Source organism: Staurois parvus, unplaced genomic scaffold (assembly GCF_062004578.1).
Source record: "Staurois parvus isolate SC_StPar_1 unplaced genomic scaffold, SC_StPar_1.0 ptg003007l, whole genome shotgun sequence".
NCBI lineage: Eukaryota > Metazoa > Chordata > Amphibia > Anura > Ranidae > Staurois > Staurois parvus.
The window spans coordinates 50672-75343 of record NW_028320803.1 but is presented as its reverse complement, the minus strand read 5'-3'; the positions used below and the strand labels follow the sequence as shown (position 1 = coordinate 75343).

The window sequence follows — 24672 nt, the reverse complement described above, 5'->3', positions numbered from 1 at the left end:
CCCGTGAATCTGCCTGGATCTATCCCCTGCCTGGACTGAACCCCTCGTTCTCCGTGAACCTGCCTGGACTGAACCCCTCGTTCTCCGTGAACCTGCCTGGACTGAACCCCTCGTTCTCCGTGAACCTGCCTGGACTGAACCCCTCGTTCTCCGTGAACTTGCCTGGACTGAACCCCTCGTTCTCCGTGAACCTGCCTGGACTGAACCCCTCGTTCTCCGTGAACCTGCCTGGACTGAACCCCTCGTTCTCCGTGAACCTGCCTGGACTGAACCCCTCGTTCTCCGTGAACCTGCCTGGACTGAACCCCTCGTTCTCCGTGAACCTGCCTGGACTGAACCCCTCGTTCTCCGTGAACCTCCCTGGACTGAACCCCTCGTTCTCCGTGAACCTGCCTGGACTGAACCCCTTGTTCTCCGTGAGTACCCGCTTCCCCACTGTTACCTGAACTGTTACGGTGGTGACTCTAGGCACCCCTCTCCTGTGTCGGACTACCCCTGTTACAGGGACACCCCCTTGGCTCTCCTAGTGGACTATAAGTGGGTGGGGACCCTCGTTACCATTTAGTGGCAAATCCACCCTCTCTGCCACCCCCCCGTATTGAAGGACTGCCATCTGTTTGTCTCAATAAAGCTTTGTGCGTCTGTCTGTGTGTTCTGTCCGGCCTTTCCTCCATGACATACTGGTTGGCAGCGGTGGGATCAGGACACTGAGGAGATGACAGACAGCGAAAGCCAGCGGATGCAGGAACAGGCCCGGCCCAGCGAATACAGGAAGTGGACTGTGGCATGTCTGCAGGAGAGGGCTGAGGAGCTGGCCCTTTCCTGGAGGGGCCTAGCCAAAGAGGATCTGATCACCGCCATTGAGGAGGCGGACCCCCAGGACGCCCTGAGAAAAAGCAGATCAACCCCAGCCTCCCCAGCACACAAGGATCCAGGGCCCAAGAGCCCCTGGCTTACTTGGGTGGAGGAAGAGATGGCCCTCCTGGGGTCAGACGCCACAGCAGAGGACAAGCGAGAGGCTATCCGGAGGGCGCATGAAAGAGAGAGCCAAGGGAGCCACCGTGACCTAAGCTGCCCGTCCAGCCCCAGGGCCGCGGGATACCCCCCTCCCCGGGTCAAACAGACTGTGTTGGAATATTATACGGTGACCCCAGAAGTGCACCGGGCACGCTTCCGTGACCTTCCCTGCCATGCGGAACCGTCCTATAGGATGTATGCGCACAAGATGTCACAGTCCTGTCGGAGGTGGCTAGAGGGGGAACAGGCCCGCACCGCAGAAGAAATCATCCAAGCATTTCTGAAGGAGCAATTCTACAACCAATGCCCGGCGGAGGTGCGCGGATGGGTAAGAGAGAAAGCCCCTACCACCCTTGCAAAGGCCGCTGCCCTGGCTGATGAGATCCTGGCCATCAAGCCACACTGGAAATGGCGGGCCCCTGAGCCGTCAAGGGCCCTGCCCCCTGCCACCTCTGCCAAAACGAGCCCCCCACCTACCACTGCCAATCCCACAGGGCCACCCCCCAGAGCCCGGTTCACAGGGCCCCCCATGGAGCGTCGCTGCTACGGATGCAACCAGCCAGGGCACCTCCAAGCTAACTGCCACACCTCTCGAAGCCGGCTTTTTACCTGCCCGGTTCACTACCTGGAACTTCATTCCGCAGAAGAACCACTGCCCCTGCCTCCCAGCGAATGGATGAGCCCCCCAGACGCCAACCAACCCTGGGGGGTTTACAGTGTCCACCCCCCGGGGGCTACATACTCCACCTAGAAACAACGCCACCTGCAGACCGTGCGGGTAGACGGGCAACCCGCCACTGGTTTTCGGGATACGGGGGCCTTCCTGACCATCGCTGATCCCCGAGTGATCCGGCCGGAAGCCATGCAACCCGGCCCTGGATTCACCATCGAGCTGGCGGGAGGAGCCAGACATCACATCCCCAGGGCATCCGTGCGCCTCGACTATGAGTTTGGGGAGCAACAGTGCCAGATCGGTGTCATGGGCGGCCTCCCGGCAGATGTCCTACTCGGCAATGACTTAGGGGAGCTACGATGCCAGTACGTCGGGGCGGTGACCCGGCGCCAAGCAGGTCGAGGTCCTCCTACAGACGAAGCCACCACAGGACCTTTCCGCAGCATGGACTCGGTGAGTGAACCCCTACCTGACTCAGACCTTCCCCTGACCTGGGATCGGGAGACCTTTAAGCGGGAGGTAGCCACAGACCCCACCTTGGCTAAGTTTAGGACCCAGGCTGCCGCAGGGCGGCAGGAGGGGGATGGGGGCCAGCTTTGGTGGGAGCAGGGGTTGTTGTACCGCATAGCAGGCCCAAGCCGCCCGGGTCAACCCTCTGCTAGCCCCATACAACTGATAGTGCCCAGACGGTTCCGGTTCCCGCTACTCCAGATAGCCCACGACATTCCAGTAGCTGGCGACCTGGGTAAGAGGAAAACGGGGCTGCGGCTGACCCAAGCCTTCTACTGGCTGGGTATCACCTAGGACGTAGCCCACTTCTGTCAGACCTGTGACATCTGTCAGAGGAGGGGACGCCCAGGGACCACCCCAAGGCGCCGCTCCGCCCCTTACCCATCATTGATGAGCCCTTTCAGTGGGTAGCTGTAGACATCCTGGGGCCCCTGGCCCGGCCCAGTAAGGCCGGCAAGCGGACCATCCTCACGGTAGTGGATTACGCCACCCGCTACCCCGAGGCTGTCCCCCTGTCCAGCATCTCCGCCCCCAAAGTAGCCGAGGCTCTAGTCACCGTTTTCTCCCGGGTGGGTTTCCCCAGCGAGATCCTGATGGACCAGGGTACCCAGTTCATGTCCGAGGTGGTCCAATCCCTCTGGCGCACGTGCGGGGTAAGGGCGATCCGGACCACTCCCTATCACCCCCAAACTAATGGCCTCTGCAAGCGCTTCAATGGCACACTGAAGAGCATGCTGAGGTCCTTCGTTGATGGGGAGGCGGACTGGGAGAAGCTCCTTCCACACCTGCTGTTTGCATATCGGGAGGTACCGCAAGAGTCAACGGGGTTCTCCCTCTTCTAACTCCTGTACGGGCGGAAGGTCCGCGGTCCCCTATCCCTGCTCCGGGAACACTGGGAAGGGCAGATAGAGGACACGGGTACCCCCGTCGTTCCCTACGTTCTCAAGCTACGGGAAAGGCTGACCCGCCTGGCCACCATGGCCCACGGCCACCTCAAGGCAGCCCAGACACGTCAGAAGGTCTGGTACGACCGCAAGGCACGCGACCGCGAGTTCACTGAAGGGCAGCAGGTGCTGAAGATCGTCCCCAACCCCCAGAATAAGCTCCAGCACATCTGGGAAGGACCCTACAAGGTCCTCCGCAAGATAGATGAGACTAGTTACATCATTGGTCTCGACGCCCGCAACCGTCAACAGCGCACGGTCCACATCAACATGTTGAAAGAGTACCATGACCGGGCTCTGCCCGTGCTCGCTGTCTGCCCCGCCTCCACGGGCGGAGCAGACGAGGGAGCCCTGCCCGATCTCCTGCAAGCCACCAAAGTCACCACTCCCCTAGATCAGATTCCAACGGGGGCTCGGCCGAACCCCCGCCAGACGGCCCAGATGCGGGCTGTGATAGCGGACTGGGCCGTCGCCTTCTCAGCCATTCCAGGTCGCACCGGGTTAGCCCTCCACCACGTGGAGATCCACAGTCAGAAACTCATCCAGCAGGCCCCATACAGAGTCCCCGAATCCGTGAAGGCGGCCATCCGAGCAGAACTCTCCGAGATACTCCAGGTGGGTATCATCCGACCCTCCCGCAGTCCTAGGGCCTCCCCGGTGGTGCTCGTGCCAAAGAAGGATGGGACCACCCGCTTTTGCGTGGATTACCGGAGGTTGAATGACTACACTGTCAGTGACGCCTACCCCATGCCCCGCATAGACGACCTGCTGGACCGTCTGGCCGGGGCCCGCTACGTGAGCACCCTAGACCTCAGCAAGGGCTACTGGCAAATCACCCTCACAAAAGAGGGCGTTGAGCGCTCCTCCTTCATTACCCCGTTCGGCCTGTATGAATTCCTCGTCATGCTCTTCGGCATGAAAAACGCCCCCGCCACCTTTCAGCGGGTCGTGGACCAGCTACTGGAGGGATGCCAAGAGTTCGCGTGCGCTTACCTAGATGACATAGCGATCTTTAGCGACACGTTGGAGGAGCACCTGGCCCACGTGGGGGCCATCCTAGACCGCATCTGCAGGGCCGGGCTGACACTGAGACCAGACAAGTGCCAGTTGGGAATGGCAGAGGTACAGTACCTCGGGCACCGAGTAGGGGGGGGGGGGGGGGACACTGAAACCTGAGCCAGCCAAGGTTCAGGCCATTTATGACTGGCCCACTCCCCAGACCAAGAAGCAAGTGATGGCATTCCTCGGCACTGCCGGCTATTACCGTAAATTTGTACCTAATTTCAGCTCCATGGCCCAGCCCCTGACCGACCTGACCCGGAAGAACAGTCCCCGGATGGTGACCTGGACCTCAGCCTGTGAATCCGTCTTCTGTGACCTCAAATCCGCCCTGGCCGCCCCTGACCACAACAGACGCTTCCTCGTACAGACAGATGCCTCCACCTATGGCCTAGGGGCTGTCCTCAGCCAAGTCAACGAGGCTGTTGAGGAACACCCCGTTGCCTTCCTCAGCCGCAAGCTACTGGACCGGGAAGTTGCCTATGCTACAGTGGAGGAGTGTCTGGCCATAATCTGGGCCCTAAAGAAACTACAGCCCTACCTGTATGGCCGGGATTTCACCATAGTCACCGACCACAACCCCCTCACATGGCTGAACCGGGTGTCCGGGGACAATGGGCGCCTCCTTAGGTGGAGCCTGGCCCTCCAGCCCTACAACTTTACCATTCGATACAGGCGGGGAAGCCAACACCAAAACGCTGATGGCCTTTCCCGCCAACAAGACCCACAGTAGCTAGGCTAGGCCCCACAAGTGCCTTGCTGCGTGTGTGAGGGAAGGCTGCGCTGAGGGCCAGCTTCTCTCCTCCGACCATCCCCCGTCCTCCTCCTCATCTCCTGGACTGTCTGTGCTGCCTGGAATCCCTGCACTGTGGAGGAATCTTCTGCTGTCCCCGTGAATCTGCCTGGATCTATCCCCTACCTGGACTGAACCCCTTGTTCTCCGTGAGTACCTGCTTCCCCACTGTTACCTGAACTGTTACGGTGGTGACTCCAGGCACCCCTCTCATGTGTCGGACTACCCGTTACACGGACACCCCCTTGGCTCTCCTAATGGACTATAAGTAGGTGGGGACCCTCGTTACCATTTAGTGGCAAATCCACCCTCTCTGCCACCCCCCCGTATTGAAGGACTGCCGTCTGTTTGTCTCAATAAAGCTTTGTGCATCTGTCATCCTCTCTGTGTGTTCTGTCCTGCCTTTCCTCCATGACAGCCGATAACCAGCATTTCCCTCTTTACATGTGATCAGCTGTGATTGGACACAGCTGATCACATGACCGACATCTTCGGCTCTTTCCGTGATCCGCTGTGTCCCTCCCTGAGCCGCGCATGTGCGGTGAGAATGGGAGGACGTCATATGTTGTCCTATCAGAACGAGAGAACCGCCTTGCGCCCGTCATTGTACTATAGGGCGGGCAGAAGGTGGTTAAGGAAGGGGATTAAGCCAGGTATAAAGATATCCTCCCATTGGTTGGGTGGTACGTCAGGCACTTCTGGGTGGTATATGGATCCAGTAAACCAGAGGTCCCTTTTAAGGGATGAGTGGGTGTAGCAACCTGTGTAGCAGGAACTCCCTCCTCTGTGTAATGTGGTGGATCTTGATTCAGGGGTGGGCTCTCTCCCCGTAGGGATCACCTCTCCTCTCCTCCCAGGGTGGGTCCCAGATTCTCCGACTAGGGCGGGGAGGATATCTCTATACCTGGCTTAATCAGCTTCCTTAAAGGGACCTCTGATGATTGATCTACATGCGTAATTTCTTTACGCATCTGGTGAGTGCGTATTCTTACCCCACTTTTAAAACCACAAGCACTGAAGTACCGCCATAGTGGGCACTCTACACACGGACTGTCACCATATGAATATTTATTTATACGGACATTATCATCATTTATCTCATTATTTATAGAGCTGCACTTTACTTACTTATTTGACTGAGGTTTTATTCGGTTACCTATATCAGTGCATAGCTGCTGATGTTGAAAGCGCTCACTTTGTATTTTATCTATTTACTGTGGGACACGTTCACATCTGTGCTTTTTTGAGCTGTTGCATTTTTTGGAAAGGGTCGGGAACTTTTTTAAAAGCAAAAAAGCAGTGTTTTTGCTACAATAGAGTTCAATGGAGAATCTGCTGAAATGCACGGTAGAGCGTTTTTGCCGCAATTTTACCGTGAATTTGCCCCGTTTTTATTCTGCCCAGCAAAAAAAAAATTCCACTTTAAAAACAAAAAAAAAAGCTGAACAAAACGCAAACTGTGGCAAAAACGCAAAACGAGCAAAAAGCAAACTGCATAGGTGTGAATGGAGCCTAAGATACACCAGTCGTGAGAGAAATATGTAGACAGCCATTGCCAACATATTTCTAAAAATGTCAGTTGCTTGGCTGCTGCAAGTCACGAGCTTTAACCCCTCGCCAAAGAAGCTTTTCTTTGTTTATATTAAAAAATTTCGCAAACAGGTAATTTTTCTCCTTCACTGATGTGTGTTGATGAGGCTGCACTGCTGGCGGCACTAATGGGCACTGCTAGGCAGCACTGATAGGCGGCACTAATGGGCACTGCTAGGCAGCACTGATAGGCGGCACTGACTGGCACAACTGCTGGGTGGCACTGCTGGGCAGCACTGATGGGCATTGGTGGGTGGCACTGCTGGGCACTTGTTGGCGGCACTGATGGGCATTGGTGGGTGGCACTACTAGGCACTGATGGGCACAGGTGGGTGACACTGCTGGGCACTTGTTGGCGGCACTGATGGGCATTGGTGGGTGGCACTACTAGGCACTGATGGGCACAGGTGGGTGACACTGCTGGGCACTTGTTGGCGGCACTGATGGGCATTGGTGGGTGGCACTACTAGGCACTGATGGGCACAGGTGGGTGACACTGCTGGGCACTTGTGGGCGGCACTGATGGGCATTGTTGGGTGGCACTACTAGGCACTGATGGGCACAGGTGGATGGCACTGCTGGGCACTTGTGGGTGGCACTGATCATCAGTGCCCCGATGATCGCTGCCGATCCGTCCTCTGACAATTGCTGGTTATCAGCAGTACTTTCCTCTCACTGTGACAGCGTGAGGAAAGTGAAGCCAATAACCAGCAACTGCATTTACCGGTGATCTGACGTGTCATTGGACACAGCTGATCACGTGGTAAAAGGCCGCTGTGATTGGCTTTTTACCACATCACATGATCAGCTGTGTCTGGACACAGTGATCACGGAGATCGCCGGGGGCGTGAGGGATGGCGTGTCCTGGGAAGACGTTATAGGACGCTCTCCCAGAACTGGCCGGCTGCAGTAAAACCGTAATTCGGCTATCTGCGGTCGGCAAGTGGTGACAGTGGGAAAAATAGTGCCCAACATTGGTGTCAGTGGGAGGAATAGCGCCCCATCATTGGTATCAGTGGGAGGAATAGTGCCCCATTATTGGTGTCAGTGGGAGGAATAGTGCCCCATCATTGGTGTCAGTGGGAGGAATAGTGCCCCATCATTGGTGTCAGTGGGAGGAATAGTGCCCCATCATTGGTGTCAGTGGGAGGAATAGTGCCCCATCATTGGTGTCAGTGGGAGGAATAGTGCCCCATCATTGGTATCAGTGGGAGGAATAGTGCCCCATCATTGGTATCAGTGAGAGGAATAGTGCCCCATCATTGGTGTCAGTGGGAGGAATAGCGCCCCATCATTGGTGTCAATGGGAGGAATAGTGCCCCATCATTGGTGTCAGTGGGAGGAATAGTGCCCCATCATTGGTATCAGTGGGAGGAATAGTGCCCCATCATTGGTGTCAGTGGGAGGAATAGTGCCCCATTATTGGTATCAGTGGGAGGAATAGTGCCCCATCATTGGTGTCAGTGGGGGGGAAAAATAGTGCCCATCATTGGTATCAATGGGAGGAATAGTGCCCCGTCATTGGTGTCAGTGGGAGGGATAGTGCCCCGTCATTGGTGTCAGTGGGAGGAATAGTACCCCGTCATTGGTGTCAGTGGGAGGAATAGCACCCCATCATTGGTATCAGTGGGAGGAATAGTGTCCCATCATTGGTGTCAGTGGGAAAAATAGTGCCCAACATTGGTGTCAGTGGGAGGAATAGCGCCCCATCATTGGTATCAGTGGGAGGAATAGTGCCCCATTATTGGTGTCAGTGGGAGGAATAGTGCCCCATCATTGGTGTCAGTGGGAGGAATAGTGCCCCATCATTGGTGTCAGTGGGAGGAATAGTGCCCCATCATTGGTGTCAGTGGGAGGAATAGTGCCCCATCATTGGTGTCAGTGGGAGGAATAGTGCCCCATCATTGGTATCAGTGGGAGGAATAGTGCCCCATCATTGGTATCAGTGAGAGGAATAGTGCCCCATCATTGGTGTCAGTGGGAGGAATAGCGCCCCATCATTGGTGTCAATGGGAGGAATAGTGCCCCATCATTGGTGTCAGTGGGAGGAATAGTGCCCCATCATTGGTATCAGTGGGAGGAATAGTGCCCCATCATTGGTGTCAGTGGGAGGAATAGTGCCCCATTATTGGTATCAGTGGGAGGAATAGTGCCCCATCATTGGTGTCAGTGGGGGGGAAAAATAGTGCCCATCATTGGTATCAATGGGAGGAATAGTGCCCCGTCATTGGTGTCAGTGGGAGGGATAGTGCCCCGTCATTGGTGTCAGTGGGAGGAATAGTACCCCGTCATTGGTGTCAGTGGGAGGAATAGCACCCCATCATTGGTATCAGTGGGAGGAATAGTGTCCCATCATTGGTGTCAGTGGGAGGAATAGTGCCCGATCGTTGGTGTCAGTGGGAGGAATAGTACCCCATCATTGGTGTCAGTGGGAGGAATAGTGTCTCATCATTGGTGTCAGTGGGAGGAATAGTGTCTCATCATTGGTGTCAGTGGGAGGAATAGCGCCCCATCATTGGTGTCAGTGGGAGGAATAGCGCCCCATCATTGGTATCAGTGGGAGGAATAGCGCCCCGTCATTGGTGTCAGTGGGAGGAATAGTGCCCCATCATTGGTGTCAGTGGGTGGAATAGTACCCCATCATTGGTGTCAGTGGGAGGAATAGTGTCCCATCATTGGTGTCAGTGGGAGGAATAGTGTCCCATCATTGGTGTCAGTGGGAGGAATAGTGTCCCATCATTGGTGTCAGTGGGAGGAATAGTGTCCCATCATTGGTGTCAGTGGGAGGAATAGTGCCCCATCATTGGTGTCAGTGGGAGGAATAGTGCCCCATCATTGGTGTCAGTGGGAGGAATAGTGCCCCATCATTGGTATCAGTGGGAGGAATAGTGTCCCATCATTTGTATCAGTGGGAGGAATAGTGTCCCATCATTGGTGTCAGTGGGAGGAATAGTGTCCCATCATTGGTGTCAGTGGGAGGAATAGTGCTCCATCATTGGTGTCAGTGGGAGGAATAGTGCCCCATCATTGGCGTCAGTGGGAGGAATAGTGTCCTATCATTGGTATCAGTGGGAGGAATAGTGCCCCATCATTGGTATCAGTGGGAGGAATAGTGTCCCATCATTGGTGTCAGTGGGAGGAATAGTGCCCCATCATTGGTGTCAATGGGAGGAATAGTGTCCCATCATTGGTGTCAATGGGAGGAATAGTGCCCCATCATTGGTGTCAATGGGAGGAATAGTGCCCCATCATTGGTGTCAGTGGGAGGAATAGTGCCCGATCATTGGTGTCAGTGGGAGGAATAGTGCCCCATCATTGGTGTCAGTAGGAGGAATAGTGCCCCATCATTGGTGTCAGTGGGAGGAATAGTGCCCGATCGTTGGTGTCAGTGGGAGGAATAGTACCCCATCATTGGTGTCAGTAGGAGGAATAGTGCCCCATCATTGGTGTCAGTGGGAGGAATAGTGCCCCATCATTGGTGTCAGTGGGAGGGATAGTGCCCCATTGTTGGTTTCAGTGGCAGGAATTATGCCCCAAGGGCCGAACAAAAACAAGCAAAGGGCCACATCCGGCCCCCTGGGCTACATTTTGGAGACCACTGCTTTAACACCATTAAACATCTCACCTTCTCCAGGGTCTGCAGTGACACCCCGGCGGCCATGGAAATTATCACATGGTTTAGTGTCAAGACAGACGAGACCTCCTGCAGGACGGTGGGAATAATGTGCGGCTTGGTGGCCAGGAAGATCACATGACACTTGGACACCACAGCAGAGTTGGAATGGGTGGTGGTGCAGCCACGATCCTGAGAATGAGAGAAGCAGATCAATAGAGGCCAATGTCAGGCTTTCCACCCACAAGGACTGGACCCGTACAGCACATACACCCCGCCGTGTGCGCAGACACCATGCACGCAACGCAGCTGCACAACACCGTACCCCCCTCCCCCCCCCGCATGCTTTTTATTTCTTTAACCCCTCGCCTACCGGGCACTTAAACCCCCTTCCTGCCCAGGACAGCTTTCAGCACTGTCGCACTTTGAATGACAATTGCGCGGTCATGCAACATTGTACCCATATGAAATTTTTATCATTTTTTTGAGACAGATAGAGCTTTATTTTGGTGGTATTTAATCACCTCGGGGTTATTTATTTTTTGTTAAACCAAAAACCACTGAAAATTTTGAAAGAAAAGGTTTTTCCTTAGTTTCTGTTATAAAATTTTGTAAATAAATGATTTTTCTCCACTGATGTGCGCTGAGACTGCAATGATGGGCACTGATAGGCATTGACAGGCATCACTGATAGACGGCACTGACTGGCACTGTTAGGCAGCACTGATAGGTGGCACTGGCAGCACTGACTGGCAATGATAGTTGGCACTGAAAGGCAGCTCAGATGGGCACTGATAAGTGGCATTGATGGGCACTGACAGGTGGCACTGATGAGGCTACACTGATAATCAGTGCCCTGATGATCAGTGTAGATGTCCCCTCTGAGGAATGATGATTACCAGCTGTCCTCTCCCCTCCTCTGTCAGCATGACAGCTCGTGAGGACAGAAATGACGATTACCGGCTCTCCTCTCCTCTGTCAGCGTGACGGCTCGTGAGGACAGAAATGACGATTACCGGCTCTCTTCTCCTCTGTCAGCGTGACGGCTCGTGAGGAGGGAAATGACGATTACCGGCTCTCCTCTCCTCTGTCAGCGTGACGGCTCGTGAGGACAGAAATGACGATTACCGGCTCTCTTCTCCTCTGTCAGCGTGACGGCTCGTGAGGACAGAAATGACGATTACCGGCTCTCCTCTCCTCTGTCAGCGTGACGGCTCGTGAGGACAGAAATGACGATTACCGGCTCTCTTCTCCTCTGTCAGCGTGACGGCTCGTGAGGAGGGAAATGACGATTACCGGCTCTCCTCTCCTCTGTCAGCGTGACGGCTCGTGAGGACAGAAATGACGATTACCGGCTCTCTTCTCCTCTGTCAGCGTGACGGCTCGTGAGGAGGGAAATGCTGATAACCGTCATTTCCTTATTTGCGATGAGCTGTGATTGACCTGCAGGAAAACTCTGTGCACTGTACACTAGGGAGGACAAAAGCCCACCGGAGAAAAGTTTCCCACCCAGAATATACTTTAGGCCACTTAATGTGTTCCAACTCACCCGGAAATACTGCAAGTTGGTGTCAGTCGGAGCGCTCACTGTGATATTCTTTGCCGGCACCTTACCTAGAAAAGAAGCAACGTGGGTAAATGATGGCAGGAAAGGGGACAATGGGTGTCAGCGGGGGGGTAGACTGTCCATCTTGATTGATTCCAGCTGTTGTGGGGCTACAAGTCACAGCATACCCTCCCATTTTTAAAAATACATTTCAAATATACCGCATGTCTTTAAAAATACAAATCTACATTTTTGGAATGCATTTACAAATATATGTAAAAATGACTTTTTTATATGTTTAAAAAAATCCGAAGAATATATTTTAAAAAATATACCGTATATATTTTTTAAAAATATATATTTTAAAAAAAAATATTTTTTTTTAAATACATTCTTCAGATTTTTTTTAACATATAAAAAAGTCATTTTAACATATATTTTTACATATATTTGTAAATGCATTCCAAAAATGTAGATTAAATGTATTTTTAAAGACATACAGTATATTTGAAATGTATTTTTAAAAATATTTTTCATATATTTTATAATAAAAATGCATTTCAACATGCAGTATGTGTGTGTGTGTATATATATATATATATACACACACACACACATACATACATATATTTAATATATATGTGTGTATGTATATTTATGTATATATTACAATATATTGAAATATGGCCAAAATTGTAGTATTTCAAATATATTTTTCTTCCATGTGGGTTGTCAGGCATGCTCAGGCAGTTTAAAAGTCAGACCAACCAAAAGTGAGATGTAAAATTTTAAGGGCAAGTTCAGTAATTTTATAACCCCCCCCCATCATCGTTCCCCCAGGTTGTCTATATCCTGGTGTAGGGCTGTCTGCATCTGTGCCCCAACAGCCCCCAGACTTGGATAGGACATAATTCCTGCAGTACAGGTACATTCAGTGTGAGCCTGTTGCACATTGGTGTGCAGCTATGAGGAGCACCTCACTTGAGTCCTACCAGCCAGGAACAAAGCCCTTGTTGCAGGCAATTACTTTAAGTCAAAACGTTAAAGTACTTCAAGTGAAATTGTCCTCAGATTTCTGCATATCCCATTCCAATGTGGATCTGGCTGCATCTTGGACAGGTGAGCATAAGACTTGGATTGGGTGGAGGTCACTGTTCTAAAAGTTCCGTTATCCTTTAGCCTGGAATTCCAACCAAAATATTTTCTCTAGTCTCAGAAGGAAAAAAAATGTTAGAAACTTTGACAGGCTTTTAGGAAGATTTCCCTTTACTTTGTTTCCTGGAAATATACAAATTCTCCAAGTGAGGAAGATTCCTACATTGATAGCTGTTACCCATACTGGTGTCCCTATCAGGGAACTTCTTCATGACTTCCTGTTCTGGTGACAAGGTAGCTCCAGCCACCCAAAGTGAGGGTCGTCCTGAGGGCTTCTACCCACCAGCATGAGGATTGTTCTCACTATTTCTTTCCACAAGACCCAAGGTAAAGGTCGTATGAAGAATCTCTCGCCAACAGACATAATGTGAGGGTCGACCTTATGACTCCTCCCTACGAGTTCCAACATGAGGGTTATATTGAGGGCTCCTCCTGGTCAGACCCAGTGTGAGAGTCATACTGAGCACACCTGCCCATTAGACCCAGCCTGAGGGTAGCCCAAAGACTCCTCCCCACCAAACAAGTGCCATCCTGAAGTCTCCTCTTCTTTAGACCTAGTGCAAGGGTCGTTCTGAGGGCTCCTTCTAACCAGATCAAGCTTGGAGGTCATCCTGAGGGCTCCTCCCCACCAGACCTAGCATAAGGATCAACCTGAAGACTTCTCCCCACCAGACCTAGCACAAGGTCAACCTGGACATTCCTCCCCACCAGACCAAGAGCTTCTTCCCAACACGAAGGTAATCATGAGAGGATCCTTTCCATCAGACTCCGCGTGAGGGTCTTCCCGGGGACTCCTTCCCATTGAGTCTCTCTGAGGGTTCCTCCCCACCAGATATAGCGTGAGGGTTTTCCTCAAGGCTCCTCCCCACCAGATCCAGCATGAGGGTTTTCCTGAAGACTCCTCCCCACCAGTTCCAGCGTGAGGATCGTCCCAAAAGCTCCTTCTGAACAGACCCAGTGTAAGAGTCAGTCCAATGGATCCTCCAAACCAGATCAAACATAAGGGTCATCATGAGGGGTTCTTTCCAACAGATCCAGCTAGAGCAGGGGTGGGCAACTGTGGCCCTCCAGCTGTTGGTGAACTACAAGTCCCATCATGCCTCTGCCTTTGGGAGTCATGCTTGTAACTGTCAGTTTTGCAATGCCTCATGGGACTTGTAGCTATGCAACAGCTGGAGGGCCACAGTTGCCCACCCCTGAGCTAGTGGGTCATCTTGAGCGCTCCTCCCCACCAGACCTAGCATGAAGGTCATTCTGAGGGCTTGTTCCCACCAGGACCAGCATGAGGGTTGTCCTCAGGGCTTCTCCCAAACAGACCCAGCATAAGGGTCATCATGATGCCTCCTCACCAGCATGAGGGTCATCCTCAGTGTGAGGGTAGTCACAAGGGGATCTTCCCCACCAAACCCAAAGTGAGGGTCTTTTCGAGGACTTGTTTCCATTGTAAGGGTCACCCGAGGGTTCCTGCCCAGCAGGTCCAGCATGAGGGTTCTCCTGAGGGCTCCTCCCCACCAGAACCAGCATAAAGGGCATCCTAATGGTTCCTAACAGACCCCAGCGTGATGGCCGTCCTGCAGACTCCATCCCACCAGACCCAGCGTAAGGGGTGTCCTAACGACTCCTACCTACCAGATCCCAGGGTGAGGGTCATCCCTAGGGCTCCTTTCCACCAGTTCCCAGCATGAGGGTCATCCTGAGGGTTCCTCCCCACCAGACCCAGCATAAGGGTTGTCCTTAAGACTCCTCCCCACCAGAAGCAGCGTGAGGGTCATCCTGAAAACTCCTCAGCACCAGACCTTGTGTAAGGGTCATTCTGAAGACTCCTCCCCACCAGACCCAGTGTAAAGGGTGTCCTAATGACCTATATCTACCAGACCCCAGCATGAGGGTCATCCTGAGGGCTCCTTCCCATCAGACCCACCATGAGAGTGATTCTGAAGGCTTCTCCCCAAAGGAACTAGCATAAGAGTTGTCATGAAGACTCCTCCCCACCAGACCTAGCATTAGAATTGTCCTGATGGTTCCTGCTTATCAGAACCAGCGCAAGGGTCATTCTGAACAATCCTCCCCACCAGAAGCAGCGTAAGCGATGTCCTGATGGTTCCTATCTACCAGACCCAGCATGAGGGTCCTCCTGAAGACTCCTCCCCATCAGACCAAGTGTAAGGGGAGTCCTAATGGCTCCTATCTACCAGACCCCAGCATGAGGGTCATCCTGAAGACTCCTCCCCATCAGACCAAGTGTAAGGGGAGTCCTAATGGCTCCTATCTACCAGACCCCAGCATGAGGGTCATCCTGAGGGCTCCTATCCATCAGACCCAGCATGAGAGTCAAACGCACCAAAAATGCAATATTTAATGTCCCTATTTAAACTGAAGAGGAGGGAAAAAATTAACTGGAACGTGTCAAAAACGCGCATGTAGAAACGCATCCAGAATGCATCTGGACTGCGTTTCTGCCGCTTTTTTGGGGGGAGAGTTGGGCAGAAAAAAAAGCAAACCGCGTTTTTTTTTTTTAAACTTTTTTTGCTAGGCAGAAAGAAGCAAAACGCTGCAAATATGCACTACATGCGGTTCAGCAGCTTCTCCTTCGTTGAATGCTGCCGCAGCAAAAACGCTGCTTTTTTGCGTTTTTAAAAAAAGTCCCTGACCCTTTCCGGTAAAAAAAAAAAAAAGCACAAATGTAAATGTGTCCCATCATGTTCATCTAGGTTCACACATATGCGTTTTCCATTGCTTTTTGCAGAAACGCACAGCAGTCCATTTAAAATGATTTCCTACGGGACATGTTCACGTCTTTTCACCCGCTGTGTTTTTTGGAAAGGGCCAGGGACCTTTTTTTAACCGTTTCAATACCGGGCAATTTTACACCTTCCTGCCCAGGCCATTTTTCAGGTTTCAGCACTCTCACACTTTGAATGACAATTGCGCGGTCATACAACATTGTACCCAAACTAAAATTTTATCATTTTCTCCACACAACTAGAGCTTTCTTTTGGTGGTATTTAATCACCGCTGGGGTTTTTATTTTTTGCTAAATTTAAAAAAAAAGACCAAAAATTTTGAAAAAAAACCACATTTTTCTTTGTTTCTGTTATAAAGGTTTACAAATAAATAATTGTTCTTCATAAATTTAGGCCGAGATGTATTCTGCTACATGTCTTTGGTGAAAATAACCCAAATTAGGATGTATTATTTAGTTTGTAGGAAAGTTATAGAGTTCACAAACTATGGGATAGATCTGAGTATTGATCAATCCTGAAGTACTGACAGCCAATCTAATTTCTTGAGGTCCAAGAATGTCAGAACAGTACATATATCCCCCAAATGTCAGGACAGTACAGATATCCCCCAAATGTCAGGACAGTACAGATATCCCCCAAATGTCAGAATGGTACAGATATCCCCCAAATGTCAGAATGGTACAGATATCCCCCAAATGTCAGGACAGTACAGATATCCCCCAAATGTCAGGATGGTACAGATATCCCCCAAATGTCAGGACGGTACAGATATCCCCCAAATGTCAGGACAGTACAGATATCCCCCAAATGTCAGGACAGTACAGATATCCCCCCAAATGTCAGGACAGTACAGATATCCCCCAAATGTCAGAACAGTACAGATATCCCCCAAATGTCAGGACAGTACAGATATCCCCCAAATGTCAGGACAGTACAGATATCCCCCCAAATGTCAGGACAGTACAGATATCCCCCCAAATGTCAGGACAGTACAGATATCCCCCAAATGTCAGGACAGTACAGATATCCCCCAAATGTCAGGACAGTACAGATATCCCCCCAAATGTCAGGACAGTACAGATATCCCCCAAATGTCAGGACAGTACAGATATCCCCCAAATGTCAGGACAGTACAGATATCCCCCAAATGTCAGAACGGTACAGATATCCCCCAAATGTCAGAATAGTACAGATATCCCCCAAATGTCAGAACAGTACAGATATCCCCCAAATGTCAGAACGGTACAGATATCCCCCAAATGTCAGAATAGTACAGATATCCCCCAAATGTCAGAATAGTACAGATATCCCCCAAATGTCAGAATAGTACAGATATCCCCCAAATGTCAGAATAGTACAGATATCCCCCAAATGACCCCTTTTTGCAGAGTAGACAGTCCGACGTACTTCATAAGAGGCATGGCGAGTTTTTTGAAGTTGTATTTTTTTGTCATAATTTTTCGGAACATGAAAAAATTATTTTCACTATTTTTTTTCTTACATACTGTCACCAGTGCAGTACAGCATCATCATATAACTGGCATGGCGGTGATCAGGGACACTGACTGGTGACAGTATGAAAAAAAAATATATATACAGTTGCAAGAAAAAGTATGTGAACCCCTTGGGATTACGTGGAGTTTTGCATGAATTGGGCATAAAATGTGCTCTGAACGGCATCTAAGTCACAACAATAGAAGAACACAGTCTGCTGAACATAATACTACACAAATATTAGATGTTGCCATGGTTTAATTGCACATAACATGTAAACATTCACAGTGCAGGGAGGAAAAAGTATGTGAAGCCCTAGCTTAATGACTTCTCCCAGAGATAATTGGAGCCAGGAGTGAGCCAACTTTGACTCCAATCAGTGTGATGATATTGGATGTGTTGCTGACAGCTGTCCTGCCCTTAAAAAACACACACCTGTTTTGGGTTTACTGGTTTCAAGAAGCACTGTCTGATGTGAACCATGCCTCGCAGAAAAGAGCTATCAGAAGACCTACGATCAAGAATTGTTGACTTGCATGAAGCTGGAAAGGGTTACAAAAGTATCTCCAAAAGCCTTGATGTTCATGTGTCCACGGTAAGACAGACTGTCTACAAATGGAGAAAGTTTAGCACTGTTGCTACTCTCCCTAGGCGTGGTCGTCCTGTAAAATAGACTGCAAGAGCACAGCGCAGAATGCTGCATGAGGTAAAGAAGAATCCCAGAGTGTCAGCTAAAGACCTACAGAAATCTCTGGCACATGCTAACATTTTTGTTGACACATCTATAATAAGGAAAACATTAAACAAGAATGGAGTACATGGGAGGACACCACGGAGGAAGCCATTGCTGTCCAAAAAGAATATTGCAGTATGTTTGAAGTATGCAAAAGAGCACCTGGATGTTCCACAGCACTACTGGCAAAATATACTGTGGACAGATGAAACCAAGATTGAGTTGTTTGGGAAGAACACACAACACTATGTGTGGAGAAAAAAAGGCACAGCACACCAACATCAAAACCTCATCCCCACTGTGAAACATGGCAGAGGGAGCATCATGGTTTGGGGCTGCTTTGCTGCCTCAGGGCCTGGATGGATTGTTGTCATTGATGGGAAAATGAATTCCAGAGTTTATCAAGACATTTTGCAGGAAAACGTACGACCATCTGTCCGCCAACTGAAGCTCTGCAGAGGATGGGTGATGCAACAGGACAATGACCCAAAGCATACAAGTCATTCAACAAAACAATGGCTGCAGCAGCACAGAATACGCCTTCTGGAGTGGCCCAGTCAGAGTCCTGACCTCAACCCGATTGAAATGCTGTGGCATGACCTTAAGAGAGCGATTCACACCAGACATCCCAAGAATATTGCTACACTGAAACAGTTTTGTGAAGAGGAGTGGTCCAAAATGACTCCAGATCGTTGTGCAGGTCTGATCTGCAACTACAGGAAACGTTTGGTTGAGGTTATTGCTGCCAAAGGAGGGTCAACCAGTTATTAAGTCCAAAGGTTCACATACTTTTTCCTCCCTGCACTGTGAATGTTTACATGTTATGTGCAATTAAACCATGGCAACATCTAATGTTTGTGTAGTATTATGTTCAGCAGACTATGTTCTTCTATTGTTGTGACTTAGATGACGTTCAGAGCACATTTTATGCCCAATTCATGCAAAACTCCACGTAATCCCAAGGGGTTCACATACTTTTTCTTGCAACTGTATATATTTTTTTTAATTTTTTTTATTATATTTAATTTTTTATTACATTTTTTTTTTATTTTTTTTAAGATTTTTTTTTCATATTTTACTATGACCAAAGTAGTACAATGTTACCATAGTAACATTGTACTACTTTGGGGAAGTGATCAGTATTTTTTTTTTTTTTTTTTTTTTACACAATTTGCTTATAGCAAAGAATTACTTTGCTATAAGCAAGCATTTACCTGAATGAAATCGATTCATTCAGTTTTTGTTTTTTTTGGTTTTTTTTGTGCTTAGCTGTGATTTGGTCACAGCTAATCACATGACATGTGCATGTGATCGCTGTGACCATTCACAGCTAGGCACTAGTATACAATGGATGGCATCATGAATGAAGCCATCCATTGTATACAACTGTCATGTGACCTGCTGTGATTGGTCACAGCAGGTCACATGGTACCAGCAACGGGAGCCGGTACTCGGATCTGTCATCGGCCGTGTCCGAGGTGCACGGGCGGTGACAGATCGCACTGCTGCGCCGCTCTGCATTAGCGCAAACTGCGCATGTGCGGGAGGATGCCAAATGGCGTGCACCTGGAGTGAAGAGACATATTTGAAGCCGCCAAACGGCCATTGGCCGGGCGGCTAATGGTTAAAGGCAAAACATTGCGTTTTTGGTTCTACAGACTTCAAAGGAAATGCTGCAGAAAAACATGTAGTGCATTTTAATCTGCCCAGCAACAAGTTGGAAAAAACAAACAAGTGCAAAATGCATCAAAAACATGTGCAAAAATGCAAAACGCACTGCAGAAACGGAGCAAACTGCATAGGTGTGAACCTAGCCTTATACCCCGGTCACATCAGGTGCGACTTGGCATGCGATTTGCATATCGTATGCCAAGTTGCAACCTATTGTCCACAATTACAGCGGTCCTATCAGTGCGGTTCTGACTTGGTCGGAGCCGGTCTTGCAAATCGCACCTTAAATCGGTGGGTCCCCCGACTTCGAAGTTGAGCGACTTCACTGCAAGTCGCACGATTTCAAAGTCGGGCCTGATGTGACCCTGGGGGGAGGGGGGTATATTGGAGGGTTATGCAGGCCATAGACGGGTCAAAAAACGGACATTTTTTAATTAAAAAAAACTAAAAATCGGTTGTTCAATCGGCCGACGTTACCACCAACAGTAAAAAATCAGCCGTCTACGGCCAGCATGTTTACTTCTGTCCCTGCAGAGAGCTCCGCTATTATATTTTACATGAAAGTCTTGCAGTTGCAACAATGTATCCATTTCGGATACAGACGTTTTTATTCTGATACAAATAGATACATTGCTGCAACCGCAAGACTTTTTCATGTCAAATATAATAGCGGACTGGAATTCTTCTTCTATTTCTTCTTTTCTTCTCCTCCTCCTTCGTCCCCCTCTTCTCCTCCTGCTTCTCCTCCTCCTTCTTCCCCCTCTTCTCCTCCTCCTTCTTCCCCCTCTTCTCCTCCTCCTCCTCCCTCTTCTCCTCCTCCCTCTTCTCCTCCTCCCTCTTCTCCTCATCCCTCTTCTCCTCCTCCTTCTTCTTCTTCTCCTCCTTCTTCTTCTCCTCCTCCTTCTCTTCTTCTCCTCCTTCTTCTCCTCCTCCTCCTTATTCTCCTCCTCCTTCTCCTCCTTCTTCTCCTCCTCCTCCCTCTTCTTCTCCTCCTCCTCCTTCTCCTCCTCCCTTTTCTCCTCCTCCTTCTCCCTTTTCTCCTCCTCCTTCTCCTCCTCCTTCTCTTTCTTCTTCTCCTCCTCCTCCTCCCTCTTCTCCTCCTTTTCCTCCTCCTTCTTCTCCTCCTCCTCCTCCCTCTTCTCCTCCTCCTCCTTCTTCTCCTCCTTCTCCCTTTTCTCCTCCTCCTTCTCCTCCTCCTTCTCCTCCTCCTCCCTCTCCTCCTCCCTTTTCTCCTCCTCCTTCTCCCTTTTCTCCTCCTCCTTCTCTTTCTTCTCCTCCTCCTCCCCCCTCTCCTCCTCCTTCTTCTTCTCCTCCTCCTCCTCCCTCTTCTCCTCCTCCTCCTTCTTCTCCCTCTTCTCCTCCTCCTCCCTCTCCTCCCTTTTCTCCTCCTCCTCCTCCCTTTTCTCCTCCTCCTTCTCCCTTTTCTCCTCCTCCTTCTCCCTTTTCTCCTCCTCCTTCTCTTTCTTCTTCTCCTCCTCCTCCCTTTTCTCCTCCTCCTTCTCCTTCTCTTTCTTCTTCTCCTCCTCCTCCTCCCTTTTCTCCTCCTCCTTCTCCTCCTCCTTCTCTTTCCTCTTCTCCTCCTCCTCCCTCTCCTCCCTCTCCTCCTCCTCCTCCTTGCAGGTCACGGCTCATTTGCAGATTTTTTTATCAGTAAAACGATCGGCAGGTTTGCCCATCATTGCCGGGAAAATCAGCCGTTCGTCAAAATCATCCGCAAATTCTCCAACTTTACCAATAAAAACAATGCGCCAAAACCCCAAAAAATGGCGGACCAATTAACCCTCTAATGGTGCGAAAATCAGCCGATTATCGACCAGTCTATGGCCGGCATAAGTCTAAGCTCAAACCTATGCGATTTCCGTTGCGTTTTACAGAAACGCACAGCAGTCCATGTAACATGATTTCCTATGGGACATGTTCACATCTCCGCGTTTTCACCCGCTGCGGTTTTTGGAAAGGGTCGGGGACTTTTTTTATAAACGCAAAACGTTGCGTTTTTTTGGTTCTATAGACTTCAATGGAGACACGGCAGAATGCAAGTAGTGCGTTTTCGGATGCGTTTTGCATTTTATTCTTCTAAAGTTAAAATTTAAAACCGCAAAACGCATCAAAAACACAAAACACACCGCAGAAACGGCTCGGTTCGCACTTACGCAGTTTGTGCTTGATCCGTTTCTGCAGTGCGTTTTTTGACGCGTTTTGCTTTTTTTTCTTTAACTTGCTGCTGGGCAGAATGAAATGCAAAATGCATCAAAAACACGGAAACGGCTCGGTTCGCACTTATGCAGTTTGTAGTTGATCCGTTTCTGCAGTGCTTTTTGCTGTGCGTTTTGGATCCAATTTGCTTTTTTTTCCTTTTTTTTAACTTGCTGCTGGGCAGAATAAAATGCAAAATGCATCAAAAACGCACTCCATGCTTTCCTACAGCTTTTCCATTGAAGTTTACGGAACCAAAAACACATCTTTTTGTGTAAAAAAAAAAAAAGTCCACGACCCTTTAAAAAAAACGCAGCGGAAGGGAGGGGGAACGCGGAGATGTGAACGTGTCCCATAGGGAATCATGTTACATGGACTGCTGTGCGCGATGATGTGAAGCTCCGCCCACCAGCCCCACCCAGCGTACAGCCCGGGTAGTGCATTCTGACAGCCAGTGTGACGTCTAGTACCGGTGATGAGTAGTCCTCCCAGCACCCCCCGCGCCATCTTCCCGGCCCCGATACAGCCCACCGTGATCTCCTCCGCCTCTGCCATCTCCACCGGGTCCTGGGGTCACGTGCACAGGGGAAGCGGAACGAGGGCGGGGCCGGAACCACGTGCAGAAGACCGGCTTAGGGGCGGGGCTAGAGAAGCACGTTATAGAAAAGCCGCCCCGGGGGCGGGGCTAGGCGCACGTGTAGTAAAGAAGTCTCACTGACAGGGATGCGGTGACGTCACTCGTACGACCTTATATAGTAGAGGAGTGGGCGGGGAGTGCGAGAAAGGAGGCGGGACAGCAGGTGAGCTGGGTGGTGGGGAGAAGCGGAGAGGTCTACAATGGATGGTGCAGCAGGAGGAGCGAGACTCCTGCAGGGGAAGGGGGGATGGGGAAGGGGGGAAGGGGGGATGGGCTGCTGAAATCTGGAGGGTCCCACCTGGAGATGGGAATAAAATCGCACCTAAAATCGCATCCAATGAATGTCGGCGTCTTAACGTGCGATTTCTACGGTAATTATTGCAAGAAGTTTTCTGCGATTTTTATTGCGATTTCACAGAATGGAATGGAAATCGCAAGAAAATGTTGAAAATCTTCAAAAGTCGCCATAAAGTCTTCACAAATCATACCGCAATCGCATGCAATTTGTGCGATTTTTACGTTTCAGCTGCGTGACCGGTGACTAAGGCTTGGTTTACACTGGAAGTGATTTAAAATTGCGCCTTTTTTGCGATTTCACCGCGTTTTCTGAAGATTTCCTAACGATTTTGAGTGTTTTCTATTGTAGTCTATATGTGAAATCGCAACAAACTGCAGAAAAAGTAACACAAAAACTACTTTAGGAATCGCATCGCAGCAAATCGCACGTGAAAAGTCGCTGACATTCATCAGATGCGATTTCAATTCCCAAATCGCAGCGCTGTGAACCAGAGTTAAGCATCCATTCACATCCAGTTCGACTTTGAAATCCTGCGACTTACAGTGAAGTCGGGGGACTCGCCGATTTCATGTGAGATTTGCAAGACCTCTAATACAGATGTCTGTGCGAATCGCACCAAAAGCAGCGCAGGTACTACTTCAGAGATCGGTGCGACTCCGACCAAGTCAGAACCGCGCCGATAGGACCGCTCCAATTGAGGACAATAGGGTGTGACTTGGCATGTGATCTGTAAGTCGCAGGGCATGCAAATCACACGGAGAGTCGCACTGCGATGCCCTGCGACTTGCAAATCGCATGCCAAGTCGCACCCTATTGTCCGTAACTAGAGCGGTCGGGTCTGACTTGGTGGGAGCCGCATTGATCTCAAAAGTAGTACCTGCGCTGCTTTTGGTGCGATTTGCACAGACGTCTGTATTAGAGGTCTTGTAACTCGCACCTGAAATCAGCATCTCAACCCAACTTTGAAATCGTGCGACTTCACTGTAAGTCGCAGGATTTCAAAGTCCGGTTTGGTGTGACCCAGGGATAAATAGTCAGTTACACTGCTGTGATATCGGTTGCAAATTCAGCGCAATTTGAGGTGCGATTTCTGAAAACTTTATTGCGACTTGAGAAGATTTTTAACTGTTTCTTGCGATTTGCAATACGATTTCCATTCTATGCTATGTAGGTGAAAATCGCAACAAAACTGCAAAAAAAGTCACGCAAGAACTGCTTTAGAAATCGCACCGCAGCAAATCGCACGTGTTTTCAATTCCCAAATCGCAGCTGAAATCGCGGCGCTGTGAGCCAGGGCTAAGCATCCATTCGCATCCAGCCCGACTTTGAAATCCTGCAACTTACAGCGAAGTCGCACAATTTCATAGTTTGGGGACTCGCCGATTTTAGGTGCGATTTGCAAGACCTCTAATAATGTCTGTGCAAATCGCACCAAAAGCAGTGCAGGGACTACTTTTGAGATTGGTGCGACTCCAACCAAGTCAGAACCGACCGCTCTAGTTACAGACAATAGGGTGCGACTTGGCATGCGATTTGCAAATCGCATGGGATGCGAATCACATGCAGAGTGCACTGATGTGACTGGAGTGTTAGTCTCCGGTCACACTTGATGTGAATTGGCATGTGATTTGCATGCCCTGCGACTTGCAAATCGCATGCCAAGTCGCACCCTATTGTCCGTAACTAGAGCGGTCGGGTCTGACTCGGTCGGAGCCGCACCGCTTTCTAAAGTAGTACCTACGCTGCTTTTGGTGCGATTTGCACAGACATCTGTATTAGAGGTCTTGAAATCGGCATCTCCCCCCGACTTTAAAATCGTGCGACTTCGCTGTAAGTCGCAGGATTTCAAAGTCAGGTTTGGTGTGACCGGAAGGTAAATGGCCAGTCACACCGCTGTGATATCTGTTGCAAATTCAGCGCAATTTGAGATGCGACTTGTGAAGATTTTTAACTATTTCTTGCGATTTGCGGTGCGATTTCCATTCTATTCTAAGTAGGT

At 50.1% G+C, this 24672-nt stretch overlaps 1 protein-coding gene across 1 annotated transcript in view; it reads right to left on the bottom strand.

The window, feature by feature from the left end:
• Positions 1 to 22355, bottom strand: part of PYCR3 (pyrroline-5-carboxylate reductase 3) — a 34647-nt gene extending 12292 nt beyond the window's left edge. Inside the window, exons 1-3 of the mRNA XM_089667079.1 lie at positions 22209 to 22355; positions 11749 to 11813; positions 10212 to 10391 (exon numbers count right to left, since the gene is read on the bottom strand). Coding sequence (XP_089523205.1) covers positions 10212 to 10391; positions 11749 to 11813; positions 22209 to 22293 — 330 coding nt within the window. The 5' untranslated portion in view covers positions 22294 to 22355. The remainder of the gene's footprint in view (positions 1 to 10211; positions 10392 to 11748; positions 11814 to 22208) is intronic.
• Positions 22356 to 24672: the final 2317 nt, after the last annotated feature.